General features: G+C 41.6%; 1 protein-coding gene and 1 pseudogene across 3 annotated transcripts in view; one reads left to right on the forward strand and one right to left on the reverse strand.

The window, feature by feature from the left end:
- Positions 1-592: 592 nt before the first annotated feature.
- LOC116809455 (large ribosomal subunit protein uL14-like) lies at positions 593-1,015 on the reverse strand (annotated as a pseudogene).
- Positions 1,016-20,800: 19,785 nt separating this feature from the next.
- EPHA4 (EPH receptor A4) overlaps positions 20,801-22,289 on the forward strand; it is a 152,939-nt gene continuing 151,450 nt past the window's right edge. For all 3 annotated transcript variants that reach the window (XM_032754358.2, XM_032754360.2, XM_032754363.2), the window contains exon 1: positions 20,801-20,935. In XM_032754358.2, coding sequence (XP_032610249.1) covers positions 20,845-20,935 — 91 coding nt within the window. In that variant the 5' untranslated portion in view covers positions 20,801-20,844. The remainder of the gene's footprint in view (positions 20,936-22,289) is intronic.

A 22,289-nucleotide genomic window follows, 5' to 3' on the forward strand; every position in this document is an offset into this window, starting at 1 on the left:
CAGTTCTTGGATCTGCCACTTAGGAATTTGGGCAATTTGCCTTGTTTCCCTGTCTGTAAAATGGGCTGACAGTAATGCTTATCTCACAGAGTTGCTGTGCAACTTACAATAGTCCCTGGAATATAGTAAGCACTAGGTAATTAGGCTATTATCATTTCCTTTATGAATGCACATTTAAAGGCCTGATTTTTGGGGTTTTTTTTTTTTTTGGTTTGTTTTGTTTTGGGAACAAAATTTTTTTTTTTTTTTTTGAGACGGAGTCTTGCTCTGTCGCCCAGGCTAGAGTGCAGTGGCATGATCTCGGCTCACTGCAAGCTCCACCTCCCAGGTTCACGCCATTCTCCTGCCTCAGCCTCTCCGAGTAGCTGGGACTACAGGCGCCCGCCACCACGCCCGGCTAATTTTTTGTATTTTTAGTAGAGACGGGGTTTCACCGTGGTCTCGATTTCCTGACCTCGTGATCCGCCCGCCTCGGCCTCCCAAAGTGCTGGGATTACAGGCTTGAGCCACCGCGCCCGGCCGGGAACAAATACTTTTTAATTGGCTTGAAGTTTTTTATTTTTATTTTTATTAAAAAAATAATCCTGGAGAATCATGCAATGCTTCTAGCATTGGACACAATCCGGGATCACAAGTCTACATGCCTCTTTGCTACTGGTCCTGTAATGGCAGAACCTTTCATCTCACCTTTATTGTTTGCTATGACCCCTGCATTATCTTCAAAATAAGGAAACATGTCATGTTTTCTCCAGTATGACTTTTGTTGTCAAATGACCACTGCGGGAGGTACCTTTTTTCTGAGCTCTGGTTTGCCTTTCTTGACTGTGGTCATCACCGTGTCACCCACATCAGCAGCAGGAAGTCTGTTCAGTCATCCCTTGATCCCCTTCATGGAGATGATATACAGGCTTTTGGCTCCTGTGTTGTCAGCACAGTTGATCGCAGCTCCTACTGGGAGACTCAAGGAAATTTGGAATTTTGCACCAGAGGACCCACCACGTCCTCGCGTTAACATCTTTTTTTTTTTTTTTTTTTTTTTGAGATGGAGTTTCACTCTTGTTGCCCAGGCTGGAATGTAATGGCGTGATCTCGGCTCAATGCAACCTCCGCCTCCCCTGTTCAAACAATTCTCCTGCCTCAGCCTCCGGAGTAGCTGGGATTATAGGCACCTGCCACCATGCCCAGCTATTTTGTGTGTGTGTGTGTGTATTCTTAGTAGAGACGGGGTTTCACCATGTAGGCCAGGCTGGTCCTGAACTCCTGACCTTAGGTGGTCCACCCACCTCAGCCTCCCAAAGTGCTGGGATTACAGGCTTAGGCCACTGCGCCTGGCCCACTTCAACATCTTGAACGATGGAAATTAAAGGCCATATACTGATGTATAGTGTAAATAATGTTATCATGTCTATTGGTATGCTAGCCAAAGTGATGTACCCCCAATGCATGTCTAATAGTTTGATCTGAATATTTTCTGAGCATATCATTAACCATTTTTTCTTTATGTAAGCATTATATATACACACACACACATATATATTTAATGAGAGACCTAGCATGATTCTGGAAACCTAAAAATTCCTGCAAGATGCAAAACTTCAGTATACACACTATTCCCACATCAATAAAGGTCTCCATGTGGCCAGGGTTATCAAGTTTCTGAAGTTCAGTATTCAACTTATTCATCATTAATTACAACGTGGCTCTGATCAACTTGGGGAAAACTACAAAAAGCAATTAAGAAAAAATCAGAACCAAGAATTAAAGACAAGCTTTCTTTCTACTTTTTATCTTTTTCCAGAGTTTCAATGTTTTTCACTGTAGCTCCGCGTGGGTGGGTTGGAAGGTAAAGCAAACCATAAGTAATTTCTTTTGAAATGGGAGGACCAAGGAGGGGAGGAAGACGACATTTCTCCCAAAATCTGTGCCTTTCCTATAGAGTTGCTGTTGTTTCTCTGTTCTTTCCCCTTTTCTGCCTGGGTGGTCTCTCTCCCATGAGTAATGGTAAGGGCAGGAAAAGCCACGGATGTAACAATGTGAATATGTAACCACATGACTTTATTGCCTGTTATATAGGTTCCAGATAACGTTTTATTTTGTAACTCAAATTCTTTTCCTTTCCCAGTCTCCCCTGTGCAGTATCAAACTCTCCCCAACTCCTCTCTCAACCACCACCCTCTTAAGCTGAGCTAGTAGAACAAGTGAGGATCTGCCTGTAATTACTGCTTAATTCATTTGCATGTGGATGTTCTCATTATAATGTCATTAGCATGGGGAGGGAGTCTGGTTGCCAGAGCAACCAGGAGTGGGGCAGGTGCAGTTCAGCCTCAATTGGATTCTCTGCTCAGTTTGGTCAAACTCCACCTGTATTCCTGGCTCTTATCACTCTTGCGGCTGCCAAAATGAAAACATTCCACAGTTACCCTCTTTATTTTGGCCGTGTCTCCAGAATTTCTTGGTAACCTGTACAGTTCAGCTTGATTTTGCTAATAATCCCTTTTATTTTAACTAGCCATGCTCAGAGACTTTTTTTCCTCATCTTTGCTGTCCAATATGGTAGCCACTTACCAGATGTGGTTACTGAGCACTCAAAATAAGATTAGTGTGAATTCAGATGTCCTGTAAGTGTAATATAAACAAAGGTCCTCAAATACTTAACATAAAAAATGTAAAATATCTCATTAATAACTTCATTAATCTTGTCTATGTTAAAATGGGAATATTTTGGATATATGGGGTAAAATAAAATATATTATTGAAGTTAATTTCTCCTAGTTCTTTTTACTTTTTAAATATGGGTGCTATAACGTTTAAGCTTACAAATGTGGCTTACATATATGTTACACATTATATTTTTACAGGCAGCACTTTCCTAGATCATTAATTCCTCTTCCCAATCTCTCCTCTGATCAGTACTCCCATCTCAATCCACATAGACATTTTCAATAGCTGTCATCCTCTGCAGAGCCTCCACAGCTCATTCTTTCCGGATTGCCTTGCAATTTGCTTGTTTCAGCCATCATTTCATAAAGACTCTTAGAGGTTACGAAATTCAATTTTCCTATCAACACAGGAATTCCCTCTTACAACGGTGCTGATAGATGGTTAACCAGAGTTGGGGGCCACTACTTAACAGAACAGCAGATACAGAAAAACTCAAATTCTAAGACAGTTTTTCCTTGTATTGACAAGAAATCAGCTGTTTTTATAAAGTTACCTGCTGGCTGGGTGTGGTAGCGCATGCCTGTAGTCTCAGCTACTCCGGAAGCAAGGGGATCACTTGAGCCCAGGAGTTCAAGACTACCTTGGACAACAGAGTGAGACCCTGTCTCAAAAAATGAATACATAAACAAATTTTTTTAAAAAGCTACCTGCTGCTTTTAGTTCTGCCCTTGGAACAAAACTGAGTGAGGGTGCTCCTCTTCCAGATGATAACTCTCCCTTCACTGGGGGACTGCCGTCATGGTCTGCCAAGCTTTGCTTCTCTCTGTTAAACATTACCCACTCCCCTCAACAGTTTCTCATAAGACATGGCCTCGAGGCTCAACCATTCTTGTGGCCCTCCCCCAGATTTTTGTCATTTGTCAATGTCCCTGTAAAAATGTGGACTCTGGAAGTGGAGCCCCAGCTACAGTTGTGGAGCTGCCGTGGACCATCCCCTCTCTCCATCTGGACACTAGGGTTTGGTTTAGTGAACCTAAAACTGCATTTGATTTATCATCTTCTCTATCCTGTTGTTGAAACATGTTGAGCTTTTCATTCACTAAACTTAACAGATCTTTTCTCACATCAACTGATATAAAGTCACAGCTTCTTTATCATTGACTTATATAATTGACCTTCTAAAAATATAAACCCAGGACTTTATGTTTATCTTAGTAAAGTTTCACTTTGGGGCTTTATTCTACTCTTTCAGTGCATGAAGAGAATTTTAAGTCTGGTTCTTGCTCAGTGAATTAGCTATTCTTCTCAGTTGTGTACCAAAGATACGATAAACATGCCTTTGATGTCCTCTTAGTCACTGATAAGTGTGTTGAACTAGACAGAACCATCTTGCCCATTAAGATATGAGAGATTTTGCCAACTCTCTTTCTAAAACCAAGATAGATTATGATGTTATCTGATCAACTTATTCCACCAGAAAATAATAGCAGTTAACAACTCTTTATTGGCCTACTATGTGGGCCAATTTTTTGTTTTTTTTTTGTACCAAGGTACGAGTTGAATTTAGTGTAACAATTCTGATGCCTGGACGGGTGCCATGGCTCACGCCTGTAATTCCAGCACTTTGGGAGGCCAAGGTGGGCAGATAACTTGAGGTCAGGAGTTTGAGACCAGCCTGGCCAACATTGTGAAACCCTATCTCTACTAAAAATACAAAAATTAGCCTGGCATGGTGGTGCACTCTTGTAATCCCAGTTGCTCCGGAGGCTGAGGCAGGAGAATCACTTGAACCAGGGAGGTGGAGGTTGCAGTGAGCTGAGATCGTGCCACCGCATTCCAGCCTGGGCAACAGAGTGAGACTCCATCTCAAAATTAAAAAAAAAAATTCTGATGTCTAATAATTACCTTTTCCTTCTCTACATGTTGCCAAGCTGTCTGTTTAATAATCTGTTAGGATTGTTAGGACATTTTCCCAGAGATAATCATTAATCTTACCAGTTTGTAGTTTCTATAGTCTAGCCTTTTCACTCTTCAAATACCAAGATGCCGTTTGTCACTGGCCAGTTTTTTTCATATCTTTTTCATTCTCAGTGTGTTTTAAAGATGATCAACCATGATTCCACAATTGCACATGTAAGTTTTCTTATTTTCTTGAGAGAGAGTTGGATTGTACTCAGAGATTTATAATCATTTAAGATTTCTCTTTATTTTCATTTTTTTCCTTTCATCCTGGAGAAATTTTTTCTGCTTTAGGAAACACCATAGCCTGGCATCTAACACGGTACCTGATTATTGACTGCTTAAGTTTTCGATCTTTTTTCCTTCCTGTTTCTTATCAGTTAGAAAGTCCATCTCTTCACCTCAGTGAAAAAGAAGAAAAATTAAGTCATATAGGTCTTCTGCCTTCTCTCATTTAATATTAATATTAAAGCATCTTTTTCATCTTTCTACCCATAATCAACAAATCTGTTCCTCCTTCATTTTCTGAAGATAAAAGGTAAATCTAGTTTTATATACATAATTTTCATCAAGGTGATGAAAATAGATTCCAGGAGGCACTTTCAGTTTCTTACAGTGAGTTTACTAATATTAATAGATCATTTGGAGCCTTTCTATAACTGTTTCTCCCCTCTACTCTGTATTTCCAACTTAAAAAAAATAAAAATATAGTCATATTAAATAAAAATTTTAGCAAATTGTTATCAGATTTGCTATAGAAACATCCCATTAAACTTTCAGTTTAAGACTGATGCCTTTTTTGTAGCTTCTGCAGAAGTATATACTATTTTGATATTAACACATTTTATTAAATGGACTAATTATCATGGAAAACATTATTCATTTAATTATTTGCTCAGGGTTTGCTCTGTTACCTATATTTCATATATATATATGCCGCAGTAGTTGGCAATAACTGAGTGGTTAGAATGGTCAAGTGTCATACATTGAAATGTTTTCTATGGCACTGCTACAGGGTCCCAGAGGAAAAGTCCTAAGTATGTGCTTTTGAAGAAGAGGATGATAAATTGTGACTACCTATGTTGCCATAAGGTAGGTGATTATATATAATCGGTTGAATCTTGAAAGGGACTGTAAGCTATGCGTTTAGTGTTCTGCATTTATGAATGTTACAGCCACATTCAGATTGTGTCTACTCCTGTAATGAGAAGGCAAACTGTGAAAGAGCAATTTGACTAATTCAGTCAAAATTATCATATCAATCATGTGGATATTTCAGAGAAAAGTTTTAAGTGCCTGGATTATCAAAATAATTACTTCATTTATCCATTCCCTTTTCTCTGTGCATATGAAGAGATAATCTGATAGACTATTTTTTTCTTTTTAGAAAAAGATACTCATTTAATACTGGGAACTACCCAATATAATCTCTGAAAACCTTTCACAGTTTTGCATCTGGCTTCTTTTGATAAATATTATCTTCTCACTTTTATAGCAGTTTTTCCAAAGCAAAGAGCATCTTTTTCCAAACTTATTTGTCAGTATAATACAAATTAAAAATTGAAGCATAATATTGTAGATTCTTTTCTCACAATATTTCAAAAACAGCCTTGAATTGAATTGGATCATACTGGCTTACTTAACTCAGTTAAAACATAAAAGAAACTAGATACTGATGGCAATTTTATTCATCTCTCAAATTTACAATAACCTTAAATTATTTTGCTTGATTTGTTTTTACACCAATCATTTAGTTTAATTTATCACTATACAAAATCTGAATAGGTTATCAAAGTACTGAAATATATAATTCTCTTAGAAAACACGTGATTCTGAGATTGTACTTCTTTTTCCACCCAGTGAAAGATTTTGTTACAACCTGCAAGAGAATTTTCTTACCAAAAGATAGCAATGGGTTGACTAATTAAAAATGCATCCATCTGTTGGTTTGCTTATTGCCTTGCTATCTGAAACATGCAGATCTAAGTACGTTGCTTCATTTATGAAGACCCTCTAGCTTGTGAGAGCTATGAATCCATAGCTTGCATTCATAAACATAATAAAGGTTAACATTATAATAAAAGTTAAGTACACAGAGTAGTTTGTGTCTTTTAATAAATTTGGGTTTTTAAACAAGTAATTTTGGGAAACAGACCTTTTTATATAAAATATAAAATAGGATTCAGCTATTCTCCTTATAGAATTTTTACAGAAAATAAGAGATTTACATACAAAAACGTCAAGTTGCATATGACCTGGTTCGATTTTTACTTTCTTTATAAATAGTAGAAAATTACCTTGAATCATTGAATATGAAACTTGATTCTTCCCCAAGGAAAATATGTGGAAATTGATAGAGCTAAGATTATGTTATTTTATTAGAGTTGAAAGGGACCATCAAGATGATCTAGATTAGAACTTAAGGCTTAAAGAGATGCATCTACTTGTCCAACATCAAACAATACAGAATCTAGGGCTCTTGCCTTTTAATGTGATATTCCTTTCATTATTTGACATGTTTTTGTAGTACCCTGAGTTAACTTGTTTGATTTCCATGTTCCGCTTTGTTATATTTTAAGCATAATACACTTTCTGTTAATTAAGATTGTATTGTCTTTGTTTGGAAGAGAGCAATTTTGACTGATGTCTGTATTTCAGTGTAAATTTCAGATGTGAAAAGAAGCTGTGGCTCACGCTGATAGCCAGGCAAAGAGACAGCTTGCACACATGTACACACATACACACACGTATTCTGCAACAGGTAAAATCTAACATAAAATATCTAAATATAAAAACTAATTAATCTCTGCAAGAGACAGTGCATGGGAAGGAGATGATTCCCTATGGACTAACAGTGCAGCCATCTCTGGTAAGACTAATAACAATGTGGAGAAGATGGAACCTTTTTACACTGTTGGTAGGAATATAAATTAGTATAGCCATTATAGAAAACCATATGGAAGTTCCTCACAAACTGCAACTAGAATTACCATGTTATCCAGAAATTCCACTTCTGGGTATTTATCCAAAAGGTTTGAAATCAGTATGTCTGCACTCCTATCTTCATTGCAACATTATTCACAATACCCAAGTTATGGAATCAACCTAAGAGACAGGCCAGCATGGTGAAACCCCATCTCTACTAAAAATACAAAAATTAGCCAGGTGTGGTAGTGTGTGCCTGGGATCCCAGCTACTCTGGAGGTTGAGGCAGGGGAATCGCTTGAGCCTGGGAGCCAGAGGTTGCAGTGAGCCAAGATTGTGCCACTGCACTCCAGCCTGGGTGACAGAACAAGACTCTGTATCAAAAAAAAGAAAATGCTTGACAAAGGGTGCAAAATCTCAGTTAGATAGGAGGAATAAGTGTTTTTTTTAATTGATTGCATAGCATGGTTAATATAATTAATAATAATGTATTGCACATTTCAAAATTACAACAAGAGTAAATTTCAAACGTTTTCATCCCCAAAAATGATAAGTATTTGAGGTGATAGATATGTTAATTAACTTAATTATTCCACATTGTATTCATAAGTCATAACATCACTTTGTACCCCATAAATATATACAATTATAAATTGTCAATTTATAATAAAAGAACAAAGAAAAAAGACTAATGACAAATGGAAACACTACTCTTCAGTAGAAGAGTACTTGTGAGACTCTTTTAAAAATCTTTCAATTATATTAAATAATAAAAATGTATGGTTCTTTTTTTAAATGATTTACTGAAATTACCTGTGACTTCACCCATTGAATCACAAATTAAGGTGCAAAAATATTAACAGCAACCAATTATTTTGTGTCAAGCACTCTGTTTATGACTTTATATAGAGTGTCTCACTTAGTTCTTACAACAGTCCTGAGTGTTAGCCCCATTTTAGAGATGAAGAAACTGAAACTCTCATGTAGACATACATTTCCCTCCTAGAATGTAATAAAAGTAAAGAGAATTACTGTGCGCGAGATGAGAAGCAGAGAACATGAGAGCTGAGAAGAGCTGAATTCAAATGGTCAGTGAGGGTCTTCCAAATCACTCCCTCCCCTATTTTGGCCTTAAAGCACTGAAATCAAATGTGAGTCTCAATAAAGTTACAAATCACATGTCATGGGCAATCAAGGCTACTCTCAAATGGTCAAAACCGCCAACATTACATCTGTGTGTGAGTGTTCTATGCCATATCCAAGAAGAAATCAATTTTTAGATAATGCTTAATTCTGAGAATATTTTTAAAGGTCAGCCAATTCTAAATTATCTTTGATTCCTGGAAAAAGTGAGAACAAAGGTAAAAATGGAAAAGCCCTAGCTTCTCTAAACCTCATTTTAACCACCAATTGGCTATTCAAAACCATCAAACTTTTAAGCACAGTTGCTAACGATCAGCTAAGCTATTTGTGTTTGTTTGGGGATTTATGCCTTTCCTCTCTTTGTTGGGGGCAAATAACCAGCTAGAAGCAGCAGCAAATGTCTGCAGCTTTGGAAAACAGTCCTCGAGCTCCTGAAATCTAAAGCTGACTGCAGAGACAACAGGAAATGTAATGAGATATTCCGTTTACAGAAGTGGGCACATTTGTCCAATACGATGTAACACAAGTCCATTCACTTTCGTGTGGGAGCAAGAAAGTAACTTCATGACAATTTAAATTTGTTTCTTCAATGGCTGTAATGATTGGACCCCATAAAGAAAGTCAGTGCAAATTCTATGTGAGCACAGAAAAAAGGTAAACCTCCCAAAGTTTTGGGAAATTTTTCACCATCAGCTACTTTAATTTTATTTCATGGATTAGTTACAGACTAATCGTTTATGAAAATATATATAGGGAAGTATCCCTGTATACTGTATACATTCAGAAACTTATTTTTATGGTTATTATTTCCCAAATGAAATACACTGAACATACATGGAAAAAAAATATGTATTCCACAGTAAAGAAAGAATTAAAGAGAAATTTAATAATATGGATTTAAAAAAGAAAATCAGTATCTTATCTTGAGGCTTAAAGAGGCAATTGTATACAGGTGCTGACTTTAATTAAGTCTATTTTTTCTTTAATAACCAATATCCTTCCCCCTCCTTTATATAAATTGCTTTTATTCTGAGTTAGAAGCTAAGAAGTATTACTTAGCAGGCATATTCTTTGGAAATAATGAACCTCTGTGGCTTACAGAGTATTTCTGGGTTTGTGTGAGTTTGTGCCTGTGTGTGCACATGTGTGATATTTGTACAGATAATCTCCGGGTACACTTTGTATTGAAATACACCAAACCAACCCAAATTGAATTCTAAAGACCAGTATTATTCTTGGCGTTATCTTACTAAAGAAGACAACTTACTAAAAGCCTATATCTATCCATAACCAAGTATAATTTATTGGGAGTTTCCAGAGCTTTAAAATACTAATTCCGAGTACTATTTCATTTATTCTCAACAATTTCATCATTTTGAAAATTAATCAACCGTCAAAAAAGTTGAACACTAAATGATACTAGATTTAAATTATGCATGTGTTTTATCAGAATACGAATAGCAAAACATATTACAGAATTATAAATAGGTAAATTATCTTTGAAAAAGAATCTATGTAAACTGAGTAATCAATAATATGGCTTTAATTTTAAATGTTAAAAGCCTTACTATCTCTGCCACACTTCAGTCATGTGTGTGTGTGTGTGCACATAATTTCCCAGCCTTCTTGCCTTCTTTGCATTTCATAGACTTTTCTATTTTTATACTAAGTATTAAAAAGAAGCACTGTTTTTAGAGATTAACTATGTTCAGAAAAAAAATTACAAAATTATTTTCTTGGTGATTGTTAGCTTTATGCTTAACAAGTTTAAGGCATTGGTGAATCAAACATTTGCCAAACATTCCCCATGGATTTGCCAGGCATCTGTGTTAACATCCCAAATAAGCTCCAGGGTTATAAAGTTATTTGCTCAGGTTTATTGGTTATACCCTTGCCCCTGATAACTACTGCTGCCTGCCTTTTGCCTTGCTGGATGAGAAACTCAATTGTTGCAAGAGACAGACGGCAAAACAGACAATTTATATAGGTAGATAAACCATAATATTCAAATTTATGTCATTCACAGTTTTTACTTTCATACCTTCTTATCTCCAATAAAAGAAACCCAGAAATAGAAACACAAGAAGAGTAAAACTTAAGTATGGCTGATGTAAAAAGTTCATTTTAGTATATTATTATCTTATAACAGATTAAATATTTTAGGTGACATGTGCCTTGAGACAGAAGCAAATATATTTAATTTCTAGTGACAAGGTGAAAATAATCTCTTTATTTTTAGAGAATATCAGGTTGCTGGTAGTTTTAGTGAAAACTTGGATCCTGTAACTTTAGCTGATCAGGAATATGAAGTCAAATTTAAGAGACTATAATCAGAATGCAGATGGCACCAACTAAAAACAAAGTAAATAAAATAAGGCCTATGTCTCAATTCAGGCTCTTTTTCTAGATATCAAAACCTAGTTTGTATTAATGACCTATCTGACTTTTCAGGGAAGTAATGCACTATTACAAATAGAAAGGTCTTAAAAGTGTGGCTTCGTATTATAAGATGCAACCTCCCTTCAATATTAAGACATTAAATTATACAGGGTGAAAAATCTGTACAAAGTAATAAGCAGAACATTCCTCCTGCTTCTCTCCAATTAGCAAAAACAAATGTTCCCAAGTAATTTTAGGAAGAGATGTTAGTACTTACAGGTCAGCTAAGAGTCAGTCAATCCAAGAAAGGGAAAGCTAGACACATCGGATCACTCACATTAGGATAGAAACTAGGGCTATTCTTAGGCTCCAACCCCTGTTAAAGTACAGCAAGGGTGCTTTATTCTTTGCCTCAACAAGTCTTGGAATGCTTGACTTCCAGGATGATTTTACATTACATTGGTGCTAGGCTGCAGATGTGGGGGTTTGGTATATATGTGTTTGCATTTTTGTGTGTGTTTGAGAAAGCAGTTTCCGAAGGAGCTATACACGAAAACCCTCCCACTAATAGTCTTCCACCCCCGGCTTTTGAAGAATCCCTTGTGTTTCTGCCACCCCTCGCTTTTTCCATCTAAATGTGGTGCTGGGCCTCAGGAGATCTTGGCACACAAAGATTCTATCCAAGGCTGTCACTTGACTGACAGCAAAAAGGTTGCAGGAAAATGGACAGTGGTGTGTAGGTGGACATGGAAAAAGCAAAGAACTGAGCAGATTAAGTCAGAATACAGCAAGAGGAAGGTTCTAAATCACAGATCCTTCCAGACTTAGAGCTAGCCCACGGTGATTGCTAACCATGTGAAGCACTTATGTATAAGAGCTTTAAAGCCGGCTAATCTTGTTCTTTATCTAAGTCAGGTTTTTAAAACAAGTACCCTGATTGGCCGGGCGCTGTGGCTCACGCTTGTAATCCCAGCACTTTGGGAGGCTGAGGCGGGCGGATCACGAGGTCAGGAGATCGAGACCATGGTGAAACCCCGTCTCTACTAAAAATACAAAAAATTAGCCGGGCGTGGTGGCGGGCGCCTGTAGTCCCAGCTACTCGGAGAGGCTGAGGCAGGAGAATGGCGTGAACCTGGGAGGCGGAGCTTGCAGTGAGCCGAGATTGAGCCACTGCACTCCAGCCTGGGTGAAAAAGCGAGACTCCATCTCAAAAAAATAAAATAAAATAAAACAAGTGCCCTGGTTTATAAATAGATGGCTATCTATAACACATACATACACATATAAAGTTCCAAAAGAAGTGTATTGCTAAAGAAAGCTAGAGGTGGGAAGACCCAAAGCACCCTGGAGATCCTCACTACTTTTGCAATTCATCGTGATTTCTACCTATGCAATGATTTCTGCATTGCAAATGTAGTTTACTCAATATCTTAACCAGGGTGATCTGTAAATAATACGGACACAACTAGGCATTTATCAGAGTATTTTAAATTGCAACAATCCGAATGAAAACTATATAAGTTTCAGATGAGAACATAATGAGACACGAAGGAAAAGGGGCCAGCTTTCCTGAGCTGCAGCAAACTGACCATTTAATGGAACAGACTTGATTAATTTCCTGCCAATGTTCAATTACCTCTGATAGGTGTCTAATGTAATATAAATAGGCAAGTTGAAGTTGCAGCCAAGGGACCTTACTCTTAAAGTATGTTGGAATCGCTCTCATAATCACCTGTGTATGTTTTGATTCCAATTTATTTTAATTCAGAGCTGTAGGAGATAAAGGTGATAGAGATGAAAAGGGTGGTTCTACACGTGTTAATCCTGAATGTCTAAGAGAAGCATTAAATTTCAGGAGATAAATCCTGTAATATTTATCATGTACAAAGAAAGATTTATACTAAACAGGGGCAACATAACCTCCAATTCAGCCAGAGATGGCTAAGGGTATTCTTTTTTAAAAAGCTACTTTTAAGCTGGGCGCAGTGGCTCACGCCTGTAATCCCAGCACTTTGGGAGGCAGAGGCAGGCAGATCACCTGAAGTCAGGAGTTTGGGACCAACCTGGCCAACATGGTGAAACCCTGTCTTTACTAAAAATACCAAAATTAGCTGGGCGTGGTGGCAGGTGCCTGTAATCCCAGCTACTTGGGAGGCTGAGGCAGGAGAATTGCTTGAACCTGGGAGGCGGAGGTTGCAGTGAGCTGAGATCGCATCAGTGCACTCCAGCCTGAGGAACAAGAGCGATACTTCATCTCAAAAAAAAAAGCTACTTTTATATAAAGCCACAGATTTAAATAATCAATGGTGTGGAAATATCATCCTCTATATTTTAATGCCTTATTTTTAACTCCTTCTTCTGCAAAAGAAAAACCTGGGGTGCGTATACATACGGAGTTGAATATGAAGAAAAACAAATGGTTGAATTGAGATACTTTAAATGTCAGTTTGAGTCAAATGATCCATTACTAACTGAATTTCTTTTTACCTTCTTACATCAAATAACACATTGTTTGCCTGAATTAAGCCCATTTATTTGTGCAGAGATAGTCAAGGTCAAAGAGAAAGTGATTCCACATATCACTTACGTTGTAAAGTTGTATGACATATCTTTGTTTATAGACTCCTGAGTTAACACTTATTTTAGATAAATTCTTCATTGTTTTTAAATGTAATATGTCCAGAAAGTCCCCCCAAAATGTCAGTTTTAACCAAACCATATTTATAAATGTCACTTTGGTATTTCTGTATTTAGAGAGTTTATGTCCACCTGATTTTAATAAGGTTTCACTAATTTACTGTGGAGCCAAATACTACATAATTTAGGAAAAAGCCTATACTATATTTCTTGGAGTTTTCGCTGAGTTCCCTCTTTAGTCCATTTGAATAAATGGTCAAAAGGCATAATCTTTAGCAGGGAAAAGGCTTTTCTTATTTACTAACTGGTACAAATGGTTAGATTAAAGAAATAAGATATAAATATGATTTCAAAAGTAACATTTTCTTTATAAGTACACTTATTCCATTATCTAAGCAGGCATTTAAAGGATTTGCACTGTACATAAAGAAATGCATTATCTGTCATTTTAGACATCTTTAGAATATTCAGAGATCTTTTGAAATTACAAAATATTTGTTTGGAACACAAGTGCTTTGTAAATGCTTTCGATTGTGATGGGGAAAGGAAAAGTTAGGTTTCCAAACTTACATTGTCATTATGTAGTAAATCATAAATTATGTTCATAGTCATATTATTTTCTTTCTTACAACATTGTATCGTAATTACACATTGTTTTTCAGAATACTATTGCAATACCTCTATAAATTGGTGCTCTGATTGGACAATTATTTCTCTCTTAAGAGTGGCTAACGGGCGTGATAGCGGGCACCTGTAGTCCCAGGTACTTGGGAGGCTGAGGCAGGAGAATGGCATGAGCCCGGGAGGCAGAGCTTGCAGTGAGCCGAGATTGCGCCACCGCACTCCAGCCTGGGCGACAGAGCGAGACTCCGTCGCAAAAAAAAAAAAAAAAAAGAGTGGCTAAAATGGCTGGTGGCTTATGCCTGTAATCCGAACACTTTGGAAGGCTGAGGCAGGAGGATCGCTTGGGACCAGGAGTTGAAGAGTAGCCTGGGCAACACTGTAAGACCCCCATCTTTACAAAAAAATTTAAAAATTAGCTGAGCATGGTGGCATGTGCTTGTAGTCCCAGTTACTCAGGAGCCTGAGACGGGAGGATCGCTTGAGCCCTGGAAGTAGAAGTTGTAGTGAGCCAAGATCGCACCACTGCAATCCAGTCAGCCTGGGTGACGCAGTGAGATTCTGTCTCAAAAAAATAAAAAAAAAAAAGTGGCTAAAAAAATTGTGCCAGCTTTATTTTATTCACACATATATCACACATGTATCACATATATTATTCGTTTTTCATCATAAGACAACTATAATTCCAAAGCTCTTTTGATAACCGCAAAGTAACATCACTGTTAAATATTAAAGTGTTTAATAGCTAAAATATTTAATATCTGGGGCTTGCAGCTTTGTGTTGGCATTTTGAGTTAGAATGAGTGAACCTCAGTTCAGAGGTGTTATATTGAAAGGTTTCAAGTAAAAAGCATTTTACACTTCTTTTGGGGAATGGCTTTCATGCCTAAAACAAAATTGTTCTGATGTTTAACTCATTTTCTCAATGCGGCCAAAAAGAGATGCAAAGTGTCTCCTCTAATTTCTCCTCCAGAAGGCCACACTGTCTCTGCAAAATGTTCCTGAGAGGGATCTAGAGTTACTACAGAACTGAACTGAGCATCTTGGCACACATCTTCTCTGTCTCTCCTCCTCCATCTTGGGCCCCAGGTGGTGGAAAAGTCCCTGATGGTTTTTGGCCACCACAGCCCTGTGCGGTCGATATCACATACGGTCATGATTAGGAAGAAATCTTTTTTTTTTTTTCTTTTTTTTTGAGATGGAGTCTCACTCTGTCGCCAGGTTGGAGGGCAGTGGCTCGATCTCGGCTCACTGCAATCTCCGCCTCCCGAGTTCAAGCGATTCTCCTGCCTCAGCCTCCCAAGTAGCTGGGATTACAGGCGTCCGCCCCCTTGCCCAGCTAATTTTTGTATTTTTAGTAGAGACGGGGTCTCACCACGTTGGCCAGGATGGTCTCGATCTCTTGACCTCTTCCTAATGTGGGATTTGGTACATAGTAGACATTGAAGAAATGTTTGTTAGAACCGAATAAAATTCACGGACGGCATCAAGTGAAGTTCTAGAAAAGCCTTGCTCCCTTGAGAACTGCAACCTTCCTGTCTGCCCCTCCTCACCTCAGTGATGCAAAAGAGACTATTATTCTAAGTGAAGTAACTCAAGAATGGAACACCAAACATCATAAGTTCTCACTGATACGTGGGAACTAAGCTATGAGGATGCAAAGGCATAAGAATAATACAATGGACTTTGGGGACTTGGGGGGAAGATGGGAGGGGGCGAGGGATAAAAGACAACAAATATAGTGCAATGTATACTGCTTGGGTGATGGGTGCACCACAATCTCACAAATCTCCACTAAAGAACTTACTCATGTAGCTAAATACCACCTATACCCCAACAACTTATAAAAAAAAATGAAACAGACAAAAAAAAGGCCTCTTGTTTTGTCTTGCTGTCCCATCCTCTTGAAGCATGAAGACCTGAGCTCTGCAGCCATTTTTTTTTTTCCCACTCAGGTGTAAAGGGCTCATAAGTGTCCTGCTTCTTATTTGCATAAGAAACAGCATCAAAGCCTTGACATCAAAGGATGAACTCTCCAGCTGGGTTTCCTGGGGGCTTCCGGAAGCCCACCAATTGTTGTGTCAAATTAGTATATTTAAGATGCAGTAGCTTGTGGTAGAAGCGTTTTCTAACAACAGTGGGAATTTCATTAGGTAGAGCTTTGGTTATTCATTACCACTTGGTTGTGGGATTCTGGATTCCTCACACCTTCTTTCACTTATTTTTTACACTATTCTATTTGAAGGCAAGCATAGCCTCTAGGTCCAAATCCAGTGGAATTACCTAGGAATATAAAAGTTGGATGTCAGCTGTCACAAATCAACAATAGAAGAAGAGAAGAATTTAAAATTTATTTCCCTTCCCTACTCTAGGAGTTGATAAAATAAAGCATCTTTTTCTCATGGAGCACAAAAGGTAAATCACAGTGCTTGGTTTCCTTGTGGAAGGAACAACTCAAGCTGAACAAATGGTTTCTCATTTCAAAATGTGAATGCTTATTAATTAAATATTAATTTAGAGAAATAATAGCCAGGCATGGCGGCTCATGACTATAATCCCAGCACTTTAGGAGGATGAGGCAGGAGGATTGCTTGAGCCCAGGATTTTGAGACCAGCCTGGGCAACATGGTGAAACCCCATCTCTATTAAAAATACAAAAAATTAGCCAGGTGTGGTGGCACACATCTGCAGTTCTAGGTATCCGGGAGGCTGAGGTGAGAGTATCACCTGAGCCTGGGGAGGGTGAGGCTGTGGTGAGCCATGATCACACCACTGCAATCCAGCCTGGGTGACCCGAGTGAGACCCTGTCTCATAAAATAAAAATAAAAATAAAAATGAGTAATAGCAGCTGGCTAACACATGCCAGGTACTATACCAGAAGCTCTATAACATTCATTCAGTATTTAGAAGAATCATATAATGTTAACTATCTACAATTTATAGATGAGAAAACCGTATCTCAGAGAGGTCAAGGAACTTAAAGACACACAGCTAGAAAAAGCCCAGCTAAAGCATCAAATTGGGGTTGTCTGAATTGAAAGTTCTGGTTCTCTAAAAGAGAACTCAGGGAGTCATTGGAGCACTATGGACAGGTTCCATTTTATTCACAAAAAAAATCCACCAGGATGCCTAGAAAAAGCAGAGTGGATTCATCTTCTTATTCTGTCTCTCCAGTCTTTCATACACCCTCCTTATCACTATTTGTCTGCAGGTCAAAGGCTCTTTTCTCTTTACTTTGGTGAAATTGGCCCTCCACAGAGAGGTGGAAACCCTGGGATGCTTGGTGCTATTTACAAACGTCTTTTACAGATTAAAAATACCTTTGGAATTCAACCTTAATTCAATTCAGCATTTACAAGGTACTTCGTAGCTCAAATGTTTGTGGTAGGCACTGTATAAAAAAAGTATATCATTGTTTTTGGATCATTCAATTACTATTTTCATTAAGTGTGTAAGCAGATATGTTTTGACATGTTTCTTAGTGGATTCAAAATAACCCCAAATTTTTACAGTAGTAAGAGACTTGTTTTACTCAAGAGTAAAGCAATTTTATTTTAAAATTAGGTGATTTTAGGTGCTTTTTAAAGGTATGATATTCTATTGTATCCTTATGACTCCGCTGATGTGTTGTAAACAGTCTCCAACATTTGAAAACTCCAGGATGTCGTCCTATAATGTGGGGGGTTTTCTGCATTGATGATGGACAAAGGCCACCATCATTTTTAAAATTTTGCCTTACTCTTCAAGAAATCATATCTGCTAGGTTAGAACACCTTTGCTCTAGGTAGTCACAATGGACAGAGGAATTTTCAGCAGCTCATTTCTGTTCTGCAACCCAGAAATGATTTAAAGAGGAAGTTATAGTTCAGTTTTTCCAAGTTAGCATTTCCTGCTTCTTGGTTCTCCTGATTATCCGGCTGCCTTGGGTCCTGAACTAAAACATAGGAAGAAAAAAGGGAAAGTCAGTGAATGTACTCTAGCAAATGATGCCTTGCTTTCAGGCAGCTTTGTCTGGAAAGACTTTGTTTAATATTCAATGTGCATATCCTGGGGAAAAAATGGTACATGTTTTAGAAATTTTACTGTTTATAACAATGCAAGCAGTCAGTTTCCCATTTCAACCACAGATAGATACGTGCAACACTCAAGCTCCCGCAGAGAGGCAACCAGCATCTATTGTTTAAAAAGGTTTCAAAAAGAATTCGGATTGCTCTTTTCTCTTTTGAATCTGTGTGCCAAATGACAGGGACCAATATTCGTCCTTTTTCTGTAAAACTCAGAAAGACACATGAAAGAACCTAGAAATGCATTTCTTAAAGGGATTTAGTGCAGTTATTTTAAATAATTTATGCACGCACACACACATACATGTATCCCCCGAGTACATATTTTTTCCCTTTTTACTTGTGTGCAATCAGTAGCTACAATAACTGAAATCCACTTCTTTGGACTGTGACATTTAAGCAAATCTTGTATCTAGAAACCGAAATGCCCAGAGTCTCGCACAAGCTGTTCCTCTGGGCCACCAACTCACACAGCCGCCGCCCAGCGCGTCGGCACGCGCGCTCATCTTGTGTAAAAGTAAAAGTTGCTCATGTCATTAGCTCGGCTCTGAGTTTGCATGAGAAACCAGCTCAGCTCTGGAGCCAAGGCGGAAAACACGATCTGCTGCGGAGCCCAATGACCTGAAACCGTAGCAGTGACTCGAGACCTGTCCTCTCCTCGACGTCGCCCTACACCCCTCCCGCTTTATTTAGGATCTGCTTTTCCGAGAGCAGCCACTCAGGCAACCCCGGGAAGGTTTGTTAGGAGTTTCTCCTTGAAACGCTTTCCGATTCCATCTTTTGAAATCCAGAAGGCGAGAGTCACGACAGACTCCAGGGCCTCTTGAGCGCTGCCCGCAGCCCCACGGCAGGAGTAGCCCTAGTGCACGAGACTTGGCGGTGACTGAAAAGCTCGCCCAACCGCACGCACCACCTCTCTGCGGGGTTGCGGGTTGCGGGTTGTTGTCTTTGTCCGCTAGCCCTTCCTCCGGGGCCGCACACTCCCGCATCTGGCCGGCAGGTGGCGCGGTTGGCTCACGATGAGCTGCGGCCGGGGCTGAAGAGACTCCTCCACCTCCCCGCGGCCGCCTGGCCGCCGGGACCCAGGCTCCCCAGGAAAACCCGGCCCTGCTCTAGAGGGAGTCAGAGGAGGGGTGGCCTGGGAAGGGGAAGGGAGGCCTCATCGCTAGGAATCAGTGCTCCTGCCAACGCCTAGGGAAATGCACCGAGTGGCGTTAGGCACCAGTCCCTGGGACACCGGCTGTGCTGCCTTCGCCGGACCGCTCTTAGGTGGCCGCGTCCACGGCTCGGGCATCGGGAAAAGACCACAGCCCGATGGTGCCAGTGCCCCCGGGGCCGGAGCAGCCGGGCGGGGCTCTGCGAGTCTTCCTGCTCGCCGTCTTCTCCCGGGGCAGGGAGGGCTGTCCTGGCTAGGTCGGAGCGGAGAGTCGCAGCAGCCGCTCCGGGCAGCTTCCCAGTCCCGGTCTGCCTTGTCTGTGCAGCTGCAAGTCCCCGCACCCACACTTTAGCCTTTCGCTTCTACCCCCACCGCTCCCGGACAGGCTAGGCCTGGTTCCAGGGACTCCCCTCAACCCTGCCCCCGGGAAATCCACAACTGGTTCCCTGCAGCCCAAGGCCATCTCGGGGCGTCCTGGGCCCTGGGCGAGGTCCACAGCGTGTGCAGGGGGACGGGGCCAGCGGGGACTTCCTTACTGCTAGAAAGTCATTCGTTCAGTCTCTGGAGATAGTGACGGAGCCCTGCTGCGGGCTGGACGTTGGGGACCAAGTAGGTCCCCGCTCTCCAGGCATCTGGGAAGCCAGGGAAGAAGCGAGTCATAGAGCCACAAAACTCCCCGCAAAGAGTATTGCAGAGGGGGAAGCGCCATAAAGACAAAACAGGGCAAGGTGGCAGAGGGTGGCGGTGGCAGGCGGGCGTGTGCAGCTCAGCCCGGGCGCGCTGGACGCAGACACGTCGACCCTCCTAAAGAAACAACTGCAGGTCAACTTAGACTTCTTTTATTTCAATAAAAGAGCGTTTTCCTCCATCTTAAACCGCCCGTGGTGGGAGAAAATGTTGCCAACCTCTTCTCTGGCTCCCCTGGGTCAATTCCGAGCTTTTCGAAGGTCCCTCCGCCGTCCAGGGGCTCGACCTTCGAGGTGACGTGGGGGATCCCGCTGGCTCCCTCCGGCAGGCGGGGGCGGGGACCCGGCCATGCTCGCCCCCTCAAGCCCCGGGAGACCGCGCGCCCCGTGGAGCCCGGAGGGGGCGGAACCCTGGGGCGGGCCCTGCGCGGTGAAGGCGGGGCTTCGGCCGCCCCGTCTGCGCCGCCATTGGCCGCGGGCCCAGGACTGGCGGGCTCACGTCACCGGCCGGGCCCGCCCCCTTGGCAATGTCTTCAGCCCGCTGCTCTCCTAACTTAAGCATTTATTCCACTGGGATAGAAGCGGCAGGAGCAGCGTTGGCACCGGCGAACCATGGCTGGGATTTTCTATTTCGCCCTCTTTTCGTGTCTCTTCGGGATTTGCGACGCTGTCACCGGTTCCAGGGTTTACCCCGCGAATGAAGGTAAGAGCGGGACGGCCTTTCTGTGGTTGGAGACAGCGAGGGGCCATCGAGGGTGAGGGGTCCTCAGGAGCGCAGGGCCAGGTGGTGCGGGGGGAGCCCGGCGTGAATGGTGCGTCCCCATTCGGGAGAAGGGGGCTGAGGCTAGGGGATCGGCGAAGGGGCAGCGGGGAACCGCCGGACAGCGTGCCCCGAGGCGGTGACCCGTGCACGCGGCGGGTCTGTCCAAGTTTGTAACGAAAGGCCAAAGTTTATCAGCATCCGCCGGAGAGGCCCGCTCGAGGCGCCCCGAGGGGATGCACGGGAGACAACGCCAGGATTAAAAAAAAAAAAAAAAAAAAATTACAAGAACCACGTCCTCTCCTGAGCCAGCCCGGGGCGAGGGGAAAACGCAGCCTGGAGCACAGTGAAGGCTTGGTGCTCCCGGATTCTAGCGAAAGCCTTTCGAGCTCTGGTTTCTGCAAAGTTTCCCGAGCCCTGCGCTTCTCGGGACCGGGCTGCGGGGCCTGCTCCGCAGCGCAGCGGTCGTGGCGCCGCTGGTCAGGCGCCAGTGACCTGATTTCTAGCACCCGGAGTCAGACACCTTTCTCCTCGCCAAGCCCAGCGCCCCGAGGGTGCGACTGCGGGCCTGAGGGGCCCGAGCTCTTCGCCCCGCAGACTTGGGGAACCCGCCGGCAAGTTGAACGCAGTCGAGTTTTAGCTTTTCGCCCCAGAATTGCACACAGTTTAGAGCTAGCGTGCGGGATCGACGGGACCCGTCTGGGTGCTCAGTTTTCTGTGCATCCGTTCGGACGTGCTGGGAGGATTGTATGTGCCTGTGTGTCTGTGGCGGGAGGTGGGGCGAGGCGGGGGGGCGGTGATCATTTAGTTTATGAGAAACCCAGGGAGAGGTGAACTGTGTGTGTGTGTGCGCGCATGTCTGTGTGTGTGCGTGTCTGCGTGTGTGCATGTCTGCGTGTATGTGCATGTCTGTATGTGTGGTGTGTGTGTGCATGTCTGCGTGTGTGCGTGTCTGCGTGTGTGTGTGCCTGTGTGTGTGTGTGTGCGCGCGCGTGCAACTGCGTGTATGTAGGTGCGCGAATGCCTGCGTGGAAGCGGACGCGGAGGGTTGTATGTGCGCAAATGTCCTGAGTGCGCGTGTGTTCGAGTGTGTGCGCGTGTGTTCTAGTGTATGCTCGTGCTGTGTTCCAGCGTATGTTGGTGCTCCGGCCTGCGTGCATCTAATCTCACATCCGTCTCTCATTCTTCTCCTTTCCGGCATCCATCTATCCATCCGTCTGTCCATCCGTCTATCCATCCATCCATGCATCCATCCATCTCTCCGTGCATCCGTCCGTCCGTCCATGCATCCATCCAT

The sequence above is a fragment of the Hylobates moloch genome, unplaced genomic scaffold (genome assembly GCF_009828535.3).
Source record: "Hylobates moloch isolate HMO894 unplaced genomic scaffold, HMol_V3 SCAFFOLD_1, whole genome shotgun sequence".
Classification (NCBI taxonomy): Eukaryota; Metazoa; Chordata; class Mammalia; order Primates; family Hylobatidae; genus Hylobates; species Hylobates moloch.